Source organism: Octodon degus, unplaced genomic scaffold (assembly GCF_000260255.1).
Source record: "Octodon degus isolate 3935 unplaced genomic scaffold, OctDeg1.0 scaffold00014, whole genome shotgun sequence".
NCBI classification, from domain to species: Eukaryota; Metazoa; Chordata; class Mammalia; order Rodentia; family Octodontidae; genus Octodon; species Octodon degus.
Genome location: NW_004524590.1, coordinates 1476857 through 1501460, shown reverse-complemented (window position 1 = coordinate 1501460; position 24604 = coordinate 1476857). Strand labels below are relative to the sequence as shown.

General features: G+C 38.8%; 1 protein-coding gene across 2 annotated transcripts in view; it reads left to right on the top strand.

The window, feature by feature from the left end:
• Positions 1-24604, top strand: part of Uggt1 (UDP-glucose glycoprotein glucosyltransferase 1) — a 150814-nt gene that overhangs the window by 59485 nt on the left and 66725 nt on the right. For both annotated transcript variants that reach the window (XM_023709676.1, XM_023709675.1), the window contains exons 16-18: positions 3395-3530; positions 8554-8685; positions 17560-17724. In XM_023709676.1, the coding sequence (XP_023565444.1) occupies positions 3395-3530; positions 8554-8685; positions 17560-17724 (433 nt within the window). The remainder of the gene's footprint in view (positions 1-3394; positions 3531-8553; positions 8686-17559; positions 17725-24604) is intronic.

The window sequence follows — 24604 nt, the reverse complement described above, 5'->3', positions numbered from 1 at the left end:
TCCTTAGGCATTTACCTTTGCTCAAGTTGTTGAAGGATGGTGAATTGTTTCATGGTTTTTGTATTTGTGTCTAATGCATGTTTTAACATGATAGACAAAATGCATTGTATAGCTACAGTTTTCTGCAAAAGTCAGTCTTTTAAGAATTGTTTTTTAGATCTTCAATAAATTTTTTCTTTGCGTTTCAAAAAATAAAAAACCAACAAAAAGTCAAACTCCATAATTATATGCTGAAATGGCCTGAAAGCTTGGCTTTCATGAAGTTGGATTTCAGAAAGGCTTTGAATAAACGTATTTGGATGCTGGAAAAGCAGAAATTTTGAGTTGAGTGAATTTTTCTTCATACAAAGAAGGCATGAATTTCACCTAATCAGGTAGAGAAATAAATTACTGAGTTATATTTAGAACTGTGTTTTCATTAAAGGAGATATCTTAGAGTGCAGGTCAGCTCACAGTAGACAGTGAGTACAAATGAAATTTGGATTTACTGGTACTGAGGGAGGAGAAGAGCACCTGTGCTTTTAGGCTGCACTGCGCCTAGGCCACAGAGAGGCTTGCTGTGAGCAGTGGGGTGCTGAGCTGGGCTGCAGTGGCTGTGAGCAGCTGGGGCCTGCACGAGCTGTCAGCAGGGAGAGCTCCCCATTGGCACCCGGGAGACAGCTGCCTGACGTTTCTGGCTCAGCCTTGGCTATCGCTTTCCTGTAGGCCAAGTATTTTTTCTGTAACCTTTAATTCTTATTGCTGATGTTAAGTTTCACAGTTTCTTTACTGTTTAACAATCTGAATCTTTTAATTTCCCTTAATATTTATTTAAAAGCAGAGCAAAACTCTGGTAGACTCTGATACCCTGTCCAGAAATTGGAAGCTTAGGGCAGAGGAGTTAGTTTGTGAAGAGATAATATTGTGATGAATTTAATTAGGTATTACCCCATTTTTTAAAGTTTTTTTTTTTTTTTTCTTTTTTTTTTGGCAGAACCAGGGATTGAACTCAGACCCTTGCACTTACCAGGGAAGCGCTTATTCCACTGAGCCATATCCCTGGCCCTGCCCCATTTTTTTAACATAAGAATATTTAGACATTTTCTAATAATTATTGTCACACATGAGATTTTAAAAAAATAAAGACAACTTTTAATTCAAATATAAATCCTCACTTTACCTCCATCCACATATGTGCACACCTTACCAGAACCAACCAGCATTAACAATATGTTTGATATGTGTGTGTGTTTTCTTTGTTTAGATTAGTAGACTATATATATATATGATATATATTAATATATACGTATTATTAATATATATATTAATGTATGTTATATATAATATATATTTAATCTTTTCAGTACCAGGGGTTGAATTAAGGCCCTTGTGCTTGGCAGTCAGATACTTAAGTCACTGAGCTATCTCCCCAACCATTTGCCTATATTTTAAAGCATTTGATTCACTTAGATTAATAGTGATTATTAATTAAGTTCCATAATGTACATAAGGATGCATTGATGGTGTTGCACATGTTGAGGGTTTTGACAGATGTGTAAGGTCAAGTATCACAGCCTCATACAGGTCAGATTCACTGCCCTTGAAAGTCCCCTGTGCCCTATTTGTTTTTCCTTCCTCCATTAGGCCCAAGCCCTTAGCAGCTAGTGATTTAAAAAAAAAAAAAAAAAAAAAAAAATTATTGGGGCCAGGGAGATAGCTCAGTAGAATAAGCGTTTGCCTGGTAAGCACAAGGGCCTGAGTTCAATCCCCGGTTCTGCAAAAAAAGAAAAAACAAACAACAACAAAAAAAGCAACTTATTTATATTCTGCCTTTTCCAAAATGTCATACAGATGCAGTCATATAGTAGATAGCTTTTTCAGATCAAATTTTTTCACTTAGCATTTGTATTTAAGGTTTTTCTATGTCTTTTTGTGTCTTGATAATCTAATTTCTTTTTATTACTAAATAATATTCCATTATAGGGATATGCCATAGTTTATCTTTTTACCTGTTGAAAGACATCTGGTTGCTTCCAAATTTAGGCAATTCTGAATAAAGCTTCTTAAACATATTTGTGCCAGTTTTTATGTGGACGTAAATTTTTCGGTTCTATTGGGTATGTGCTAAGGAGGCTGACTGCTGGATTATGTGATAACTAAAGCTTAGTTTTGTTAGAAAATCATCCTGTTTTCTGAACAGTACTGTCTTTCAAAGCTATTTTGCTTTCCCACCACCAATGCAAGATAGTTCCTGTGATTTCCAAATTCTCACCACTTTTTGGTGACTAGCAGAATACCAGCAGTGTTCTGATGTCTTGCCATTCTGTGTGTACTTACGTGTCATTGTTGTTTTAATTTGTAATTCTGTAAGGACATAGGATATTCAGCATCTTTTATATGCTTATTAACATGTGTTTATTTGGTGTGACGTGCCTGATCAGATCTTTTGCCTGTGTTGAAATTTGGTTGTTTTCTTAATATTATGCTTGTGTTTTGGGTACCAGTATTTTATCAGCTGGGTGTTTTGTAAATTTCTGCCAGTCTATAGCTTTTCCTTTTGTTTTCTTAATAGTGTTTTTTGCAAAGTAGAAAAATTTAATGTTAATGAAGTCCAACTTACAAATTAATTCTTTTATGGATCCTGGTTTTGTGTTTAATGTGTCATTGCTGAACTCATCCTCTCTGTTGTATTGTAGGAGGTTTATGATTTTGTGTTTTGCAGTTCAGTTTATGATCCATCTGAATTAGTCTCTGTGGAGGGTGTACAGTCTGTGTGTAGGCCATTATATTGCATGTGAATGTCCAGTTGCTCTAGCACACTTGTTACAAAGGCCATCCTTTCTCCACTGCATTGTTTGCCTCAACAGAAGGTCAACAGCGAGGGTTCTCCACGTTGCCTAGTGCAAGTCTTCTTGCCAGCCCGCTTGTAGGTGTGAAATGGTATCTTTTTGTGGTTTATTCCTTTAATTTTTAAAATTCCATGAACTTTACCCATAGATATAGCTTTTTGTTGTTAACCAACAATTTTTCTGCTTTTCTGTAACCTATAATTCTTATTTAAGTCTTGCAAGTTCTTTTCTGTTTGTTTTTACAGTCTGAATATTTAAATTTTCCTTCATATTTATTTAAAAGTAGAACAAAATTTCCACCTAAAACTATAGGAACATCACGTCAGCAAAAGAATCTTTTCATGGCATGGAAATACGTTACTTCAGCAAGGAAGACTTCAGGCACTTTGAGCACCTGCTTTCATTTTGTGCGTGACGTGTACACTTTTGAAGCCCTGTTCAGATGGAGTGTGATGTGCCCCGCACACTTGGGGGTAGTGTCCCTGCAGCCGCTGTCGTAAGGGCCCCACAGGAACGCCATTCTCTTCAGGTAGCTGCACTCTTTCTTCTTTCTGTTTTCTCTCCAGAATTGGTTTTATCTTTGTGGTCAACGACTCTGAAGATGTTGATGGGATGCACGACGCTGGAGTAGCTGTTCTCAGAGCATATAACTATGTGGCCCGTGAAGTGGATGAGTACCATGCCTTCCAGACTCTGACACATGTATGTTTGTGTTCAAAAGGGCAGTTTTAAAGAAAATTTAACTTACTGTAAAACAATATATTGTAAGGATAGCCTGTATTTCTGTACAGAAAAACTATTCAAGTAAATCCTTTATATTTTCAATTTTATAGGTTGTCTCTTATTTATTGATTCACTGATATTAACAGTAGATTGTTGTAATTTCGGTTAAGATAAGGTTCCTTAGAAATTAGGATGTAGTTTAATATTCCCTGTAAAATTTGTAATGACTAATATTCTAGTTTCTTTATTTTAACTGGAAACTCTGAAGTGCCTGACTTATTTAAGGCTTTTACTTGCACAAGTTCAATGTCTTTTTAGTGTTGCTATATTTGAGTCTAGGCAACTTTACATATATTAGTTCTTTTGTTTTCAGATTAATGGTAACTTTAGAAAACATGTTTAAGCAGGAGATAGAGCTCAGTAGTGCAGTACCTGCCTGGTGAGCACAAGGTCCTGAGTTCAGTTCCTAGTACCAAAAAAAAAAAAGGTTTAAATAATTGCTTTTGCCATTTTATCCATAAAGATGAAGTTGGTCTGTGGTGGATCATTTATATTATATTTATTGTTTTTTGGTTTTTTGTTTTTTTTTTCTCCAGATGCCTTCAGGGCAGGTTTGACTGGTTTGAGTTCTGAGGATCGAACCACAGCAACTTGAGCCTGACTGCTTTGTTAAAGCAGGCACTTAAAGAGCTAAGCTAAGGAGCAGGCCCCCCAGAAGGATTTTTTTTTTTAAATATACATTTATTGTTTAGAGATTTGTTTGGGGACATCTTTTGTTACTTAGAATGTTAATTTATTTTTCTGGTAAACATTGATTGAAAGTCCCACCTTGTGCCATGCATGATCTTGGGTGTGGGGTGTACAAAGAATAACTAGGCTTCACCCCTGTCCTCTAAGGTCTTGCAGCCTTGCAGAACATGTGTTGAGGGCTGGTGAGATGGCTCAGTGGTCTAAAGCACCTACTTGGAACAAAACAAGCTTGGCAAAGCACAGGGACCACGGTTCAATCCCCCAGCACCACATGCCAGCCAGCCCCGCCCCCAGGTGGGCTGAGTTGGCTACACACACACACACACACACACAATAAATAAATAAATAAATGTTTAAAAAAAAAAAAAAAACATGTGTTGAGACAGATGTCATGCGGTATGAAAAACACTTCAGCTGGCCTTGTAGCCCCAGACCCTCACTTCACCTGGGCATGGCCGTGGGCCTTTCTGTGGAGGGCACAGTTGTGTCAGAGGAAAGTGGAAGTTGCTTTTGCAGGATTCCAGTCAGACTGGCAAACTGCTAGTGTGGTATGATCAGGGAGCGGGGAGAGCAGAGTGGGAGGGGAAGCTAGTTCTAGAAGCCGCAGGAGGCTGGGCAGCCAGTATGCAGGGTCCTTCTATGCAGCGCAGGAGGATGGATCTGTGGAGAGAGAGTGGATTGATTCTAGTTAATGAGCTGCTGCAGTCACCTCCATTAAAATAATGAGAAAGGTAGCAGGACTGGAGAATGAAATAGGTTCAAAAAGTTGCTGGATATCAGAACGGAAGCTGCCCTTTGCAGCTTCCCCTGTCCTGGACATGTGCTCAAGGGAAGGGTAGTATGTATGTATTTGCTTCCTTGCAGAAGTGTTCACTATAAAACATTTAAGTAGCATTAAAGTTTCCCTGCCTCGCGGATCTCTCCCGATTCTCCTTTAAGCTGGGCATCATAGACCAGTTGCCTTGCATCCTTCTGGGTTGCACTGTACGTGTATAGTCAGTTTTGTTATTTGCTTTTATTTTTTATTTTTATTTTTTAAAAAATTTTTATTTGTGTGTGTGTGTGTGTGTGCGCGCGCGCGCGCGCGCGCGCGTGCGGCCAGTTCAGCCCACCAGGGGGCGGGGCTGGCTGGCATGTGGTGCTGGGGGATTGAACCACGGTCCCTGTGCTTTGCTGAGCTTGTTCTAAGTAGGTGCTTTAGACCACTGAGCCATCTCACCAGCCCCTGTTATTTGCTTTTATTATAAAGGAGGATTTTGCCATACACTATGTTGTAGAGAGCCTGCTCTAGCCTCATTGCAGTCCAGATGCACCTACACTTGTAATCTCAGGAAAAAGTTATTGGAATTTTTTTTTTTTTTTTTTTTTGCGGAAGTGGGGATTGAACTCAGGCCCTTGCGCTTGCCAGGGAAGCGCTTATTCCACTGAGCCATCTACCCAGCCCCAGTTATTGGAATTTTAGCAAGTAAATTCCAGTTTACCACTTTCCGTGCAGCCCATGGCAAGAATAGAGACAAACACATACCTGTAGTTGTGGAGAGCCAAAAAGGTCCTAAGAGCATTCTGAACAATGGCTAAGCAGAGCCTCAACCCAAGGCCTAACCCAGATGTTACTAATTTGTGAAGAGGGGAGTGACTCTGGATAGAGGAACTAAGAATGACAAGAAACCTGTGGGTACTCTGAGCTGGGCTAGGTAGGCATGATCATACCTCCAAAGTATGCAGAGGTGTGCAGAAAGTGTACCGTAACTGTCTCTGAGTTTGGAGGAGGAATCTGCATAACATACTTTGAGAAAGTATGTTCTATTTTTCCTCAGTGCTTCAGCTTTGATGTCTGGCCTTCCCACCCTGAGACATCACACCTTTTTCTTAAGCCTCATTCTCAGCTAACAGGGACAGCGTGGGTCTCTCTGCTTGGCTCTTTCTTAGTAGTTGGGAGCTACAGGCAGAGAGCATCACTAACCTATCACACTGCTTCAAAGGCTACACATCAGTGCTGTGGCTAGACCCATTTGCATTATGTAAAGCCAAGTAGGGGTAAAGTATTAGCCTAGCCAGTTCCATATACATGGTATTAGGGCCAGGTTTACCCAGCATGGAGACAAATGGTCATCTTTCAAGAAGTACCATCCTGGTGGTCCTGCCCACTATATTTTTCAACTTTTTTTTACCCTAGACATCATGGACATGAATTTGTTTTTTTAAGAGTAAGAAATTTTATTGGAGAAAAGGACTGGGAAATAGGAATTGGGGAATGGGGATTGGGGAATAGGAATAGCTCTTGAGAGAAAGGAAAGATCCTGAATGGATTGCTAATGAGCCCATCTCAAAGGAAGTTTTATAGAGCAAAATCTAGAGGTGGGCATAACATGGGTCAGAATTATGATCAGCCAATAAGATTGCAAGTTGAGGCACTCGGGTAATATTGATCTAATATTAGCAAGGGTACGTATGTTACATGAATCTTGGTGGATGAGCTATAGTCTTGGCCTGGCTTTTAGTCCTAGCAGTGTTAGTCTTAGTCACAGTGGCCATAGTTTAACCTTCAGTAGGTGGGAGAGAATGGCCCAGCCCTTGGATAATGGAAATCTCAAAAGGGTGATACAAGTAATCCCAAGCCTCTGTTCATCCACTAGGGAAGTATGTAAAGCTAGCCATTGTGACTGGAATCGTCAGATGCACTTCTAGCCACAGTCCTGAAGGGTTCCAATCTTCTGCGCTGACTACTATATGTCTCCCTAACTTAACTGTCTATACTCTTTCCCCCTCTAAAGAAGTACCCCTGACTGTGATTAGGGGAGAAGGAGCATAGTTTTCATCTAGCTGCTTCAAGCTGAATAGGGCTGGTGTAGGGGAAACCTCAGTTGGGCACCTTCTCCAGAGAGCTAATCTGGTGGGCCTCAGGTCGAAGTCATGTTGTAGTTCAGCAGTTGTGAACTGTGTACAAGGTCGATCTGGTGGATCCCATTGAAGGAGTCTGGCACACTTGTTCTTGGTTCCATCTGATGGTCACTTGAAGTCTGGCAGCCCCTAGGCAAGAATAAACAAAATTTCCAAGAAATTAAAGCATGTATAATCAAATGATGCGCGCTAGGATGGAAAGAAGGTTGGGGAAAGAGCCACATCCAGGAACTACTCTGAAGGGACTGGAATAGCTGTTGGCTCTTGGATCCCTCTACTAATGGAGGTTTTTTGGTAAGTCTGATAATTTTGTTGTAAGTCCTTCTAGTTTAGCTATAAAAAGATGGAGAGAATGAGTTTAGAGACTCTTGTTGAGCTTTTATAGATTTCACTGCAGTTGTTTTGGACATGCAGTCTTCAATAATTGCTTTTCAGTATTTAGAGTTTTCTTAATGTATTTTGTATTTGTGGTTTAACCATGATTGTAAACTGCTTGAGTCATTTTAGATTTTAATTTTTTATTAGTATATGTTTGCAGTAGATAACTTTTACATTCTTTGTGGGGAGTTGGTACATGTATACAACATATTTTAATTCTTTTTCTAAGCTCATTTTAAGAATATTTAGTTTCTTTTTTAAAAATTTTTTTCCCCATAATTTTATTGATAAACAAATAGCAATGAGACAGTTTCAAATCAAATTGGTAGGACAGTTTCAATAATTAACACATTGCATACATTCTTCCTAGTGGTTAATTGCTGTACAAGATGTGAACACGATATCCTATTTACAAACACCATTAGAACAAATCACTCTATTCATTAAGAGAATGTAACTATATATCTATGCTAAGCACTTTGAATACACAGATACAAAATGGACATTCATCTGTATACAGTTTTTTGTTAAGTTCTGTTATTTGAATATTATAGGTGTGTAAACTCAGCAAAATATTCCAAAAGAGTCCAGTAGTCCATAATAGTATTGGGTCTTCCGCTTGACTGGCAATGTCAGAAGTTGTTGACCTGAGTCCCCTACAGCTCAACATAACAGCATGGCTTTACTTCTTATATTTTGTTTTTATACTTTTCTTCTGGATGGTTAAGACCAAGGTAAAGCAGGACCTATGCAACAAGAGTTGTAGCTTTTGGGTCTGAGAAGGTCAGTGAAATACCCTCAGGCTTTATCCTGAGATCCTGTAGTTTCTAACTTCGGGCATGTTAATGAGATTTGGAAGAAGGACTATTGCTAATATCGCATATTATGCCTTTTTTTCTCCATTCAGAAATTTTTCATAATGTATAGTCAGAATTTTTCTTTGTGTAATTAGCTAACAATTTTCTCTCTTCAGGTCTATAACAAAGTGAGGACTGGAGACAAAGTGAAAGTCGAACATGTGGTCAGTGTCCTGGAGAAGAAATACCCCTATGTAGAAGTGAATAGCATTTTGGGGATTGATTCTGCTTACGATCAGAATCGAAAGGTAAATGTTCTTTGGGACTTAATGTTTAATTGTAGCACTAGGCTGTCCTAGCTCTTTGGGCCTCTTTTGTTAATACAGTAATGGTGGAGAGTGGCTGATTGAAATGTTCAGGAGTTAACATTTGCAAATGTACAGCTTTTTTTTTTTTTTTTTTTTTTTTTTTTTTTTTTTATGGCAATGGGGCCTCTGTTGCCCAGGCTGGCCTCAAACTCAAGATATTTCTGCTTTTGGCTGAGTAACTGAAATTATAGGTACATGCCACTGCATCCAGCTAGCATATAAAAATTTAGAAATCACATCACTTTTTAGTGTTTGAAAAAGTGGTTTTATATTTCAATTTCATGAAGATGTCACTAATTTTTAACTTGCCTGTTAGCTGTAAAATTGGGAAGCAATTTCTTTTTCTTGTCTTTTTTTTAAATTTTCTTTTTGGCAGAACTGGGGATTGAACTCAGACCCTTGCGCTTGCCAGGGAGGCACTTATTCTACTGAGCCATCTCCCCGGCCCCTTTGTTTTTTAAAAATTTTTTAAAAATCATTTATGTGGTACAGGGTCTCACAACACAGCTCAGACTTGTAGTGATCCTCTTGCCTCAGCCTTCAGGCGTGCATGTGCCACCACACCCAGTTTTGGGGCCTGCACTGTGTGCCCGGGGTCCCAGGCTGGCATGGCATGTGGTACTAGGGGTCAAACCTGGGTCCTTATGCTTGCCAGGCAGGTGTTTAGAACACAGCTATCTCCCCAGCCCCTTCTTTCTCATATAATGTAGTAGTAGTGCTTGTATAAAGTGTGTTCTAGATAAATCTGGTGGAAATGTGGTACCAGGAGATGATGTACAGCTTAGTACATATCATATTGGCTTTATTTAGTTATTTAGATTGAGGATGGACATATGTTAAGAATTGGAATAAACAGATTAGTAAGTAATAATAGGGTCAATTAAAAATTTTTTTACTTAAAGATAATTTTTTCTTGTAAGGTATTAAATATAATAAAATAAGCCAGGTGTGGTGGCATATACCTGTAATCCAGCGGAGGCAGGAGAAAATTTGAGACCAACTTGGTCTGCATAGTGAGTTCAAGGTCAACCTGTGTTTAAAAAAAAAAAAAAAGGAAGGGCTGGCCAGGTAGCTCAGTAGACTGAAGTGCCTCCTTAGGCAGAGCATAGCGGCCAGGCTTTGATCCCCAGCCTGCTGTGCGGCCTCATCCCCATGGCGTGCTGAGACAGAGATTGATACTGGGCGTGGTGGACCGCGCCTGTAATCCCAGTGCTTGGGAGGCTGAAAACAGGAGGATCGCTACGAGTCCAGTCTATGCAGTGAGATAATGTAGACCCTGTACTGAATACATTAAAAAAAGGAAAAAAAAAATGCATATATACGTATGTATAGTATACATCTATTTATCTGTTATACACAAGTTCTTTGAAGAGTTGTGAAGTTCATTGACAATTTATACAAAAGCAAGAAGTCATGCCAGCGTGGTAGTGCCCACCTATAATCCCAGCACCTGAGAGACTTCAACTGAGAGTTCAAGACCAGCCTGAACTACATAGTGAGACCCTATCGCTAAAAAAAGCACTTGCCTAGCAAGTGCAAGGGCCTGAGTTCAATCCCTGGTTCCACAAAAATAAAAAAAAAAAAAAAAAAAAAAGAAATTTCTGGCAGGGCTTGATGGTACGTGCTTATAATCATAGCTGCTTTCTTGATCATGCATTCAAGGCTAGTGTAAACAATTTAGCAAAACCCTGCTTCCAAATTTTAAAAGGTGGTATAGCTGGGCCAAAGCTATAGGACAGTGTTGTCATACAGTAACAGCAACAACAACACAAAATCCCATGAAAGCAAAAGTGACAAAAAGTTTCTAGAGCATTTTAATTTATGATATATGAAAGTTACTCACCTAAGATTTGTTTTCTCAACTAAGAAATAAAGCCTTTTGGGGCTGGGGAGATGGCTCAGCCACTTAAGTGCCTGTCTGGCAAGGGCAGGTCCTCAGTACAACATCCAGTTCCCCCCTCAAAAAAAAAAAAAATCGTTTTAGGGCTGCTTTGCCAGATAGCTCAGTTGTTTAAAGCTCCCCTGGGGGGGGGACGGGGCAGGGAGATAGCTCAGTAGAATAAGCGCTTGCCTGAAAGGGCCTGAGTTCGATCTCCAGTTCCGCCAATATAAATAAATAAATAAATAAATAAATAAATAAAGCGCCTCTTGGGCAAATGCAGTCAGGCGTGTAGGACCTCGGTTTGATAACCAGCTCCAGAAGTTGCACCAGACCTGCCCTTAAGGCAGCCCCTGCCCCCCCCTCCCCCCCCAAAAAAGGAAAAAGAAATAAAGCCTTTTTTTTCTGTTTGGAGACCTGAACTACCATTTCCGAACCATACTCAGAATTTTTTTTAAATTTATATATTTGGTGTAGGGTCTCAGTACGCAGCTTGAACTAGGAGTGATCCTCCTGTTTTCGGCCTCCCCAGCACTGGGGTTACAGGTGTGTGCGACCATGCCCGATCGCCGTGGTGGGTTTAACACAGTATATGGTGCCGTGAATCAAACCCTGGTCCTCCTGTGCTTGACTAAGCATGGGCTTAGTCCACCAGGCTGTCTCGCCAGCCCAGAATGGAATTGTTTGTAATTCGCTTATCATCTGAGTACAAAAAGCTCTAGATGATTTCATGATCTCCACATGTGTTTTATAGCTGTCTGACTGACATCCAGTTTAGCCTAAGTTGGCTTTTACCGCTCACCTTTTTGAGTGTTCAGTCATTCAGTTTGTTTTTGTAGGCAGAGCAGTCTTCTCTTTTTGTACTTGTATTTAATTCACGTAAGGTTTTCAGTCATGTTATTTTGATAACAAAAAATAGAAGCATTAGGAACAGACCAGCTAATTGTTGCTAACCCTGTAGTTCAACTGACAGGAGAAAAGTGTCGGCCTTTTAGAGTTCTCACCAGGGTAAGTGTTCATTGTGGTTTTTTTTCTTGTACGAATCACAGGGGGAAAAGTCACTTTAATGACCAAATAAATATATTACATGTATAATATACTTAAGTAAATATTAATTTATATGTTATATATATATATATATATATATATATATGCATTATTTTAGCCTCAAATATATGACTAAAATGATACTTGCTCTATGTGGGATATAGTATGAACTATTCTGTTTTATTTCACTTAAAAAATTGCTAGTCACCAGTTGGTCAACAAATTTAGCCACTAATATTATAATGGCTAACTTAACTGTTTTAGAGATTATCCGCGGCACTTTCTAATTTGGGAGATATATAGTGTTTCCCTTGTAACTTGCCCCAAGATAGTGACGGGCGGGGTTATCATAGCCTTGTTAGCACGTGTCCAGCCTACTTTCACTGCGCTTTGGTTGTCGAGAATCCAGGCCTCGGAGCTGAGGGAATGTAACAGAACACTCTTTTCCAAAGAAGGCTTTTTATGTACATTATTTCATTTATGCTCACAAGAAATCTGTGAGGTAGCATGCACGTTACCAGACTATCCTCGCAGATAACGAGGTTAAACTGCAGGGAGCTTAAATGACATTTCAGTTAGCGCATACTTCCCAAGAGGTAGAGGTAGAAAAAGAGGTCCAGGGCCGTTTCGCTGGGCAGCAAAGTTTCCGAGACTAGTCTAACCTGAATTACTTTAGTTACTTCATCCTCGTTTTCTTGTTATTGATTATGCTTTTGATAGGATACAAACAGACACCTAGTTGTAAATTTGTGTCAAGTTTTTTCTTCTCTAATGTGAAAACTCATGGCTATAAATCATACAGTTTTTGGAAAGTATTCTTTCTGTGCTTCAGGAAGAACAAGAAAGTATAAAGAGAAGTATAAGATGGAGTGTGTTTGTGGATTTCAGCCCTCCAAGCGTTTACTTCGCTGAGACGGTTCAGTGGCAAGCTTTCACGTAGATGCGACGTGAAGCTTTGCGGGAAGACCTAAGTGGTGTTGTTACTTTTGGTGGAACCGGGAACTGAACTGAGGCCCTTGCGCTTGCCAGGCGAGCACTTACTCTACTGAGCCATCTCCCTGGCCCCCAAGATCCAAGTTTTGGTGAAGTTATTCAGATTCAGGTTTTGAATACGTAATGATAGTAGGCTATGATCTTCAAAAACTTGGGACTTGGTGCTGTCCAAAAATGCTAGCATTGAATACCACAATATGAATTGGTTCATAGTTGTGCTCATTAATGATCTGAGATATTTCTTCAAATGGAGCCCAACAAATGTTTTGTAAAACTGCCAGGGATCCAAGGCTCCCAGTGAAGCAATTAGCATTTGTGAATTGGTTAACTTAGTTGAGATTGGTGAGGAGATCTGCCACTACAAATTGATCTAGTTTTCAGAGGGATCATGAGTTAGCAAGAATAAGAATCCTAGGGAATGGGCCAGGGAGATAGCTCGGCAGTCTAAGTGCCTGCCTGGCAAATGCAAGGACCCGGGTTCGAGCCTTGGTACCTCATACCATGCCAGCCATTGAAACTGGGCATGATGGCACACACCTATAATCCCAGTGCTGGGGACGCTGAGACAGGAGCATCACTAGGAGTCCACACTGTGTGGTATGTAAATAAATGTACTACAAATACTTAAATAAATAAAACATTTCTTAACAATGCTAGGGAAATAGCTGAATTATTTAGGAACAAAGAGTAAAGTTTTAATTTTAGAACATTTAACGATAGTACCAGGCAACTTCCCTGTGCCATCCCTGGTATTACAAGGCTCAGAAGGACGTGTGGCCTGTTCTTGGTGAGCTAGGGAGACAACAGAGGAGAGCAGTACTGTGGCATTAGTAGCTGGCGTTCTCACTGCTTGTGCCCGTGCAGGGAGGCACAGTGCTGTGACTGGCAGCTCTGCTGAGGGGGCAGGTGATTGTGGCAAGCTTCTTGGAGGGTATGACAATGGCCAGCTTTGTGAATTCAGGTTTCTAGCGGGACAGGTTTATTCTACGTGTACATTGACATTGAGTATAGAACTAATGAAATCCTAGTTCTATACCAGCACCTGCGTACATTGATATTGAGTACAATTTCTACTTGTATATTGTTACCTTCGGAAAGAGAAATTTAAAAAGGAGAATTTTATTACTCCATGTATGTGGTACATAACAATTACCCTCATCATGGGGACTTGATAAGGGAAACATAATGCTTCTTAAGGCTCTTTGCTTCTCCTTTCCTGTCTTACTTACCCCTGAGGGGGCCAGTTTGCCTTTTTCTTCTGTGCGATTGTGTTGTGGTATTAAATCCTTTTGTTTTAGGAAATATGGAGTCAGGGCCTTGCGGGTTAGCTCAGTTGTTTAAGCGCCTGCTTATGCAAACCAAGTCAGTTGCAGGGGACTGTGGTTCTATCTCCAGCTCTACATGCTTTACCAAACCCACTCTTAAGGCAACCTGAGCCAGCCAGAAAAAGAAAACTATGTTTAGGCAAGGTAGTGTGCCCCTGTAATCCCAGCTCTTGCAAGGCTGTAAACGGACGGATCACTATGAGTCTGATCTAGTAATGAGACCCTGAGCATTCTGTAGACCCTTCCCTAAAATAAAAAAAGAATTAAAAAAAAAGGTGGAGTCAGGCTCAGCATTAAAGCTGTTTTGAAAATCGTTCCATTATTTATTTGAACTGTTTTTTTTTTGTTTTGTTTTTGTATTTTTAGGGAAGGATCAACATAGTGTTCAGGGGCTGGTGAGATGGCTCAGTGGTCTAAAGCACCAACTTAGAGCAAGCTTAGCAAAGCACAGGGACCGTGGTTCAATCCCCCAGCACCACATGCCAGCCAGCCCCGCCCCCTGGTGGGTTGAGCTGGCCACACACACACACACAAATAAATAAAAAATTAAAAAACAACAACAACAACAAAAAAAAACAGAGTGTTCAGGGTCTCACTAGACTAGGCCAGGGAGATGGCTCAGTAGAATAAGTGCTTGCCTGTCAGGCACAAGGGCCTGAGTTCAGTCTGAACTTCGCCCCCCCCCCAAAAAAAAAAAAAAAGATAAGACGTAGTGATCACTTGTTTACAGCCTCCCAAGAGCTGGGATTATGGGCATGTGCCGCCACGCCCAGTCTCAATCACAGTCTCAGCGAGCCCCAGGGGTGGGCCCGGCAGGGCAGGCCCCGGATTGAACCCCTTCCCCTGTGTCTGCTTGCAGGTACTTTAATCTGCTGTGAACTGTTTTTTTTTTTTTTGGTAGTTTTTATTCGTTACTAGAAGTCCAATGCTCTATCCATGGCGCCACAGAGCCACCTAATTTGTAGTTTTTAAAGAGAATTAAAAAACCAAGAAAAACAGTTATTGTATTGTAACCTTCTATTCAGTTACTCATTACCTTTTCAGTTTTTCTTTTTGTTGCAGTTTAAGTCCTAGGGATTGAATCTTAGCCCTTCCCATCAGGCTGCACACCTTACAAGTTTTTAAATATTTGAGCCAAGCATGGTGGTGCATACCTGTAATCCTATCACTCAGGAGGCTGAGGCAGGAGGACTGGTGAGAGTTCAAAGCCAGCCTGGGAATTTGAGGCCAGCCTGAACGGCACTATGAAAGCTTGACTAAGAAACAAAAACAACCAACAAAAAATTGTTTTGATATAGGATCTCACTGAGTGGCCCGGCTGAGCTTGAGCTTACGTCTGCCTGCCTGCTTGTTTTGCTTTGCTCCCTTTTTCTTTCTTCGTGTTGAGGGTGGACTGCATACTGGGCAAGCTGAACTATTTGCCAGCTCCTTTTCTCTGTGTAAATATGGTAAATAAAAGCTTAGGCAGTACAAATGTAAACCTCTTAATGGTACAGAGAGATAGCTGAAAGGAGCTGAGGCCTTTTGGGGACTCATCCATATTATAACCAATAAATTACATGCTATTATGTAGTCAGTAACTAGATCTGATGAAAAGCTAAATAGTCTGTTATTGATGACTGGCATCAGTTACCAATAGGAATCATCTATTTGTACTGTCTACAAAGTGTTATGAGTAATTAAATTCTACAATTTTCAGAAAGGATCAGTTACAGGATGTTGAAGAGTAATTTTATTTTATTTATTTATTTATTTATTTTTTTTTTTTAATAGCTGTTGTACTGTACTGTACCACCTTTTTTTTTTTCAAAGTTTTATTGATAAACAGCAATGAGACAGTTTCAAATCAAATCGGAAGTACAGTTTCAACAAATAATACACTGCATATATTCTTCTTAGTGGTTAATTGCTGTACAAGATGCGGACTTGTGATCCTGTTTACAAACACCATTAGAACAAATCATTCTATTCATTAAGAGAATGCAACTATATATCTATCCCAACCTCTTTGAATACACAGATACAAAATGGACATTCATTGGTATACCCCATTTTTTCTAAGTTCCTTTATTGAATATTATAGGTGTGTAAACTCAGCAAAATATTCTAAAAGAGTCCAGTAGCCCATAATAGCATTGGGTCTTCTGTTTAACTGGCAATGTCAGAAATTATTGACCTGAGTCCCCCACAGCTCAACTTAACAGCATGGCTTTATTTCTTATATTTCGACTTCATACTTTTCTGCTGGATGGTTAAGACCAAGGTAAAGCAGGACCTGTGCAACAAGAGTTGTAGCTTTTTGGTCTGAGAAGGTCAGTGAAATGCCCTCAGGATTTGTCCTGAGATCCTGTACCTCAGATTGTAGAACCTTTATCAGTGCAGCCATGTGGATGAGTCACGGCCATTGCTTGGCCAATGTGCTCTCTGTGAAAGCCTGAGAGAGTGTCTTCTCCCCATGTGACTCTCCTTAGGCCCACTCTGCGTCATCGATCACTTTCCTCTTTGGCCCCATAATCTTCTTGATCAGAAAATTTGGGACACTACCGAGGTACATGACGTTACAGTACAAGTTCTCATATGTCCTGAGTCTTAATTGACCTTAGAAGGCTAGGGCCAAAATGTTGGCTTTCCTTGTATCCCTCCTTTGAAGAGTAATTTTAAATTAACTGTCTATGTCTTTTACTGTGGAATTTTGTTAGTTTCAGGAATAGTATCCTTGGAATATAGAAAGTGTCTGCCTCAGATCCATTTGCCATTTTTTTGTCCTGTCATTTCCTTCCTAGAGCTTCTTTGTTTTCAAAAAGGAAAAAGACTGGGATTAATGTATCTTAAAGCACTTGTGAGCACTGTTTTTCTACAAAGTTTATTTTGTTTTTTTTGGTACAATGTATTTGATAGTAATGTGAACATTTATGTATTTATTCTTAGAATCTTGCTATGGAGTTCAGGCTGGACTTGATCTCATAGCGATCCTCCCAAGTGCTAGCTAGGAATTATAGGCATGTGGCATCACGTCCAGTTCCCATATTTATTTAGAATTGAGTGTAAATAATTTTAGTTCAGTGTTCTTCCCAACAGCACTTTTAATTTTTTGTAGCCCATGTGGCCATTTAAATGGAAATTGATCAAAACTGAATGTAAGTATTTAATTACTTCGTTACAATAGCTAGATTTCAGATGCTCAGCTGCCCCATGTTTGTTAGTGACTGCTACATTAGACAACTTGGACAATATTTTTCCATCGTGAAAGAATGGTGTTCACAATGCTGGCTGCAGTCTATATAGTTTGGTTTTGGCAGGCTGGACAACACATACTCATATGTATACATACACATGCTCTAATTGCAAAGTTTTTGTGATGTTACAAAAAATTCCCATTAATTCAATCTTAAATTTGCCCATTGGACTATTAATTGTAGATGTCACTTTTTAAAGAACTATTGTTAGTTATTTCTTTACCGTTACTGCTTTTGGTTTTGTTCTTCTTAGTATAGCATTTAAGAAAACTATTTTTAGTTCCATTTGTGCTATGAGGGAAGAAATGTGTTTTACGGTTTTTTTGTGTTCTAGGAAGCAAGAGGATACTATGAGCAGACTGGCATTGGCCCTCTGCCTGTTGTTCTGTTCAATGGAATCCCCTTTGAAAAGGAACAGCTAGATCCTGATGAGTTGGAAACCATCACCATGCACAAAATCCTGGAGACTACCACCTTCTTCCAGAGAGCAGTGTACTTGGTGAGTGACACTTCAAGGCCGACTTTAAAGAGAACAGTTGGCTTACGTTTTTATAGCTTCCGTGGTAGGTAATAAAATTTCTTAGCTATCATTTTCTATGTACTACTTTACTGTAGTAAAGTACGTACTACTTTGCTGCTCGAAACCTCAACCCTCTAATCATATGGTTGGTCTTTATAGTATGTTCCATCTGACTCATCTTGTTAGCATGAACTAGGGACCTAGCCTCTGTGACTTTATGGTGTAAACTGTCAGGTGCGATCTGAGGGGACTACTGTGAACAGCAGAGATCCCACTGGATTGTGAGGTTACCTCTCATGAAGCATGGACAAAAGCCACCCTAATTAATTACTACATATTGCTTCTGTATACAACACTTAGGAGACACGCACATGTTAACACTCTACTGCAGTGATGCCAGACCTTTTAGAGACAAGTGCCCAAACTGCCACCTCAAGCTCACTTATTATAAAGTGCCAGCACTGCAGTTAAGCCTGATACTGAGGATTGATTGATTGATTGATTGATTGATTGATTGATTGATTGATTTTTGAAGGAAGGAAAGGTTTATTTAGCTCACAGTTACTGGAGGTTTCAGTCCATACTCAGCTGGGTCCAACGCAGAGCAGCACATAGCAGAGGGCAACCTTTCATGGCGGCGGCAAAGAGCAAGAGTGCTGATACTGAGGTTTTAGATTAGTAACAGACAACTCATACATTAGCATCTTTTGTTGTAAAAGAAAAACATAATATGGATGCCATAGTTTTACCGGGGATCTCTGTGTTTATTTTAGATTGATAATCTTACTTGATCTATTTTTTAGTTCACTGATTTTTTTCCTTCTGTTAATTAAAATCTCTCGTGCCCCTCTAGTACATATTTCATTCACTAGCACACACAGTTTAATTTGTGGTGCTGGACACTAAACTCAGGGCGTTGGACATGAAAGACAAGCACTCTACCACGAAGGTACATCTCAGCCTGTTGGGGGTTACATGTTCAATTCTTCTCAAACTTTATTTTCGTGGACATAGTTTTTTTTTTTCACAGACCTTTGAATATATTTAAAATAGCTTATTTAAGTTATTTGTGTATTAAATCCAGTGATTGGGCTTTCTGACAGTATATACTGGCTACTTCTCTGTGTACATACTTTTTTTAATATAATATATATAAGTTTTGGCAGGGTGGACAAAACCAATAATATATATTCTGTCAAATACATATAATATTCCATATTATGTTATGGGTTATATTTTTCCAGCCTTGTGTTACTTGGTTATTACTGCCGCAGGTAATTGAGATATTAAACAATTGCTCCTAATTTTTTAAAAATTAATTGTATTGAGAAACAAATAGCAATGAGACAGTTTCAAGACAAGTTAGTAGGACAGTTACAATAATTAATACATTGCATATTGTTGTCTTCGTAGTAGTTATTCATAGTCCAAGATGTAGACATGATATCCTGTCTAAACTATTAGTATAAATCTTTCTTCTCATTGAATTAAGAGAAAGGAGCTGTATATCTGTCCTATTTTGTATATACAGATAAAAAATGGTCCTTTATTTATATCCACCTATTTTGTTTAGTTTTGTCAGAGATGGCTATTCCATTGCTATTTAAATATTATAGGTGCTTGAATTCAGCAAAATAATCCATTATAGTTCAAGTCTTTTTTTTTTTTTTTGGTGGAACTGGGGATTGAACTCAGGCCCTTGCGCTTGTCAGGCAAGCACTTATTCTACTGAGCCGTTTCTCCAGCCCCTCCATTATAGTTCAGTAGTCCATGATAGTAGTGGGTTATCCGTAGGACTGGCAATGTCAGAAGTTGTTGACTTGAACCTTTTATAGCTCAGCATATTAATATGGCTTTACTTTTCTGCTGGATGGTTAAGACCAAGATAAAGCAAGACCTATATAACAAGAAATGTTAACTTTTGTATCTAATAAGATCAGTCAAATCCCCTCAGGATTTACCCTGAAACCCTGTATCTCAGATTGTAGATCCTTTGTCAGTGTCAGCCCTGTGGATGAGTCACGGCCATTGCTTGACCAATTTGCTCTCTGTGAAAACCTGAGAGAATGTTTTCTCTCCATGTAACTCTCCTTAGGCACACTCTACATCATCAATCACTTTCCTCTGTGGCCCCATAATCTCCCTGATCAGAAATTTAGGGACACAACTGAGTTATAGGATGTTACAGTACAGGTTCTCTTATGTCCTGAGTCCTCACTGACCTTGAAAGGCTAGGGCCAAAATGTTGGCTGTCCTTGTAGACCTTCTTTTTCTCTCATTTTTGGTCTGCAAACTTAGGTTGTTAACCCTCCAGAAGAGAAGCTTAATGCTATTATTACCCTATAACATAGGCAGTTGAGCTTATTAACCTCACTATCTGTCTGAATATCAAACATCTTAGACGTAACATGCAACAGGTATTTTCCATCAAGTATTGATATGTCAAACTTTAAATCCCTGCAGAATGTGGAGGGAAAAAAAGTAAAAAAAAAAAAAAATAATAATAAAAAGTAGGAATAGACAATTACATATTTTTGAGAGACAGTACAGCAGTAATTGATATAACATTAAAAGCAGTACATGTTTAGGAGACCAGAATGACAAGCATTCCAAGCATGGACCTAGTATCACACATTGCTATCCTTGGTGCAGTTGCTTAGTTCACAGGTATCAGCATATATAATTAGTCAGGGTGAGAATCCTACCAATTAACTGCTAGTTTCAAAAACATACTGAAGATTCTCAGGATCATTGCCTTAACGATCTTGTGTATATAAATGTCTGGTTTTGCCCCTGTCATGTTTCCTAGCTTTTCTCCTTGCTCTCTCTTTGTTATTTAATTCTTAAGTTCTCGCTTTCCTTTTTTTTTTTGTTTTGGTGGAACCGGGGATTGAACTCAGATCCTTGCGTTTGCCAGTCAAGCGCTTATCCTACTGAGCCATCTCCCCGGCCCCTCGCTTTCCTTTTAATTGTGTTATACCTTTCTATTTTTATTTCTTCTTTTGAGTTCTTACACTAGGGAGACTATATGATATTTACACATGTGGGTCTGGTTTATTTAACTTCTGAGTATATTTTCCAAGTGGCATCCACTTATATATGAAATCTTCGAGTTTATTATTCTTTATAGTTGAGTAATACTCTGTTGTATAAAAATACATCTTTTTCATCCATTCCTCAGGTAACGGGCATTTTGGTTGCTTCCAAGATTTGGCTATGACAAATTGTGCTGCAATAAACATAATTGCACATATATCACTGTGATATGATGTTTTCAGTTCTTCTGGGAAAATTCCCAATAGGGGGATAACTGGATTGAATGAGATTTGCAGTCCTAGTTTTTTAAGGAGTCTCCATACTGATTTCCATAGCGGTTTCTCCAGTCTACATTCCCAACAGCAGAGGAGAAGGGTTCTTTTTTCCCTACATCCTGTCCAACACTTGGTTTCTTTGTGATAGCCATTCTTTCTAGGGTGAGATGTTATCTCAGTGTTGTTTTAATTTGCATTTCATGGATGGCTAGTGATGTGCTCCTGATTGTTTTTGACAAAATCTGTGGTGTTGGCACTAAGATCTCCTTCAGTGCAAACTGACAAAGCCCCTAGGATCTCCTGCTTTGCTAGTCTTAACATTTATTGTTGGGCTGTTGGTTTTCAAAGCTTTGTCAGCTGAGAGAGGTAAATAGAAAGGGGGCAAAGTTGGATTGTGTACAGTGACTCACATCTATAAGCCCAGCACTTGGGAGGCTGAGGTAGGAACACTGCTGAGAGTTTGAGTTCAGCCTGGGCCACATAAGGAGTTCAAGATCAGTTTAAACTATTTTGTGAGACCTTCTCTTAAAAAGAAGAAAGCAAATTAAAATGTTACAAAGATCATTTTTTCACTCAGATTTACTTTTTAGTGAATAAATGCCCCTCGGAAGTTTGTAAACCTATAGTTAATTTATTGAGTTTTAGGGGCCAGGGATATAGTTCAGCAGCATAGTACTTGCCTGGCAGGTAAGTGCAAGCTGTGAGTTCAGTTCCCAGTACCACAAAAAGGAGGGTTGGGAAAGTTGATTTTATTTTATTTTTCTTTTTATTTATTTACTGGATACAGGGTCTCACTACGCAGTTCAGACTTATAGTGATTGTCCTGTCTCAGCCTCGCCAGTGCTGGGATTATAGTTGTGCACCTGTTTCAGTGGCGAGCAAGGTGCGCCCCGGGTTCTGGGACTAGCATGGCATGCAGTACCGGGATCAAGCTCAGGTCTTTGCACTTGCCAGGCAGGTGCTTAGACTGCTGAGCTGTCTCCCCAGCCCAGGAAAGTTGATTTTAACTTTTTATTTCTAGTGTTCTCAGAGTTTCTTTTGAAGAGAAGCTTTTCAAAGATCTTTGCTGTCATTTCTCTTGAATGGCATTCTCAAGTATTAAATACCAGTGATGTCGATAATAACTCTTAAGTCAGAATATATATTTTAAAAATTTATTTTAGTAAAATTATATAATAAAATTTACTATTGTAAGTATGTGATTCAGGGGTATTTAGTACAGTCATAATCCTGTGCAACCATGCCCCCATCACATTCCAGAACTTTTTCATCATTTCAGACAGAAATTATCTACCCATTAAACAGTAAGACCCTTTTCTTACTGTCCCCTTCCCCAGATACTGGCTCCCACTACTCTGCTTTTTGTCTGTAGGAATTCATCTCTTTTTCAGACACCTCTTTCATTTTAAGGTTGAAAAATACTCCTTCTAGCACAGAGCTTTTTTCATTTTTCAGATAACATATCTCTTGTTAATACAAGTAACCTCTTAAAAATATTAGCCCCTGTGTGAATGAGTGTTAGTTTTCATTTTACATGTATGGTTAGTGAGAAGTTTGGTTGCGCTAGAAAATAATGTATGTTCGTGTACTCTTTTCTAAGTCAAAGTTCTTTCTTTACTATCAGTCCTAGAGAGCTATGTGTATATATATTTTTAGTATACTGTGAGTAATATGTATATGTTCATGCAATTTTTTTCTTATTAACTTTATTGAAAATCTATAATTATATAACATATTAAATAGTATAGACAAATATTGAAGTGTGAAAGATATAAGATGTAGACAGAGTGAAGTTTAGAGAAATATTTATTTTATTTTTTTGGCGGAACTGGGGATTGAACTCAGGCCCTTGCGCTTGCCAGGCAAGCACTTACCCTACTGAGCTATCTCCCTGGCCCCAAGAAATATTTCTGAAATGAATATGTAGCATACAATTAATCATAGATTGCCCATTGTAAATAAATTATTCCCAAACTTAAATGAATATAACAATAAAAGTTGTCAAAAATAAAACTGAAAAAGAATTTATAGATCAGTCATATAATAGTTCACTCTGTGGCAAATTCAAGAAACTTACATTCATATAAGTAGGATTCTTAAAGTAGAAAGGGGGTAAGCAATAAATATTTAAAAATTAAAAATTTTTGAGTTTAGTTGAAATTATGATACCACATTTCCAAGAAAAATGAACCTTTTCACAAGAAATTTGAATAAAATCATACCAAGATACACAAAAATGAAATGTCCAAAACTAATTCTAAAGAAAAAAGAATCATTAAAGCATACACATAAAAAAAATAACTATGAAAAAAATTAAAAATTAGCCATGGAAGAACAAAACTAAATAGCATCTCATTCCACATTAGAAAAAAAAAAAAAAAAAAAAAGAGCAAGTGTGTAAGAAACTAGACTGCACGAAGTTCTAGTATGTTGTGGACCTGGACAGTGTCCATGACGCTTCCTGGTGGCCAGGTGTCACTTGTGGGACTGAGCTACTGCTATTTCCTTGATACTACCCTGTAGACCTGGATAGAATCATGCCCCGTAGGGTGTAAGAGAGGTCCATTTGTAGAGTATGCTGATGGAAATATTTTGCTGCTGTATACAAAAGGATAGTTGAAATAATGGTTTTGTATACCTCTTATTCTCCTGTGTTTAATTGTTCGCCCTATTTGGCGGGTTCTTTCCATTCTCATTCATGGGGCTGTGATCATTTTGCTCCCTCTTTAGAACATCATTTAGTAGTCTGTGTAGGCTTGGCTTTGTCGTCATGGAATTCTTTAGTTTTTCTTTCTCATGGAAGTATTTCACTTCTCCATTGTACTTGAAAGAGAGTTTTGCAGGGTATATCAGTCTGGGTTTGAATTTGTTTTCTTGCAAGATTTGTAGTACACATGCTCTTCTTGACTTGGTGGTTTGTGAAGAGAAATCTGCCATTATTCTGATCGGTTTTCCTTTAAATTTGACGTTTCTTTTCTCTCATGGCTTTTAATATACTGTTCCTGTGCTGAATTTCTGTGATCTTGATTATTATATGTCTGGGTGTGGTTTTAATTGGGTTGGTGTTATTTGGAGTTGTATATGCTTCAGTTACCTGAATGTCAGATTGTTTCCCCATATTTGGGAAGTTTTCTGCTATTCTGCCCAGATTGTTTTTATATCATTTGTATTGACTCATCCTTTCTCATTAATGCCTAGTAGTCTTGCATCCTAGTTGGTTTTTTTTTTTTTTCTGGTATTGGGGATTGAACTCAAGACCTTGAGCTTGCCAGGCAAGTGCTTATTCTACTGAGCTATTTCCCTGGCCCATTCTAGTTGTTTTTAGGAGATCTTTTCTTACCTTTTCACGACCTGCAGTGGTGTCTTCAAGGTCTGAAAGTCTGTTTTCACTTTCATTCAAAGTTTTGCCAGCTTGTGATTGAGGTTTTAATTTCCTGTATAGCATTTGAATCTGCTTCATGCATTCTGTTTCTTTCTTATATTGCTCATTTCAAGGATTCCATCATTTTTCTATTCTCCTCTATTTTTTAATGAGTGTCTTCTTTAAA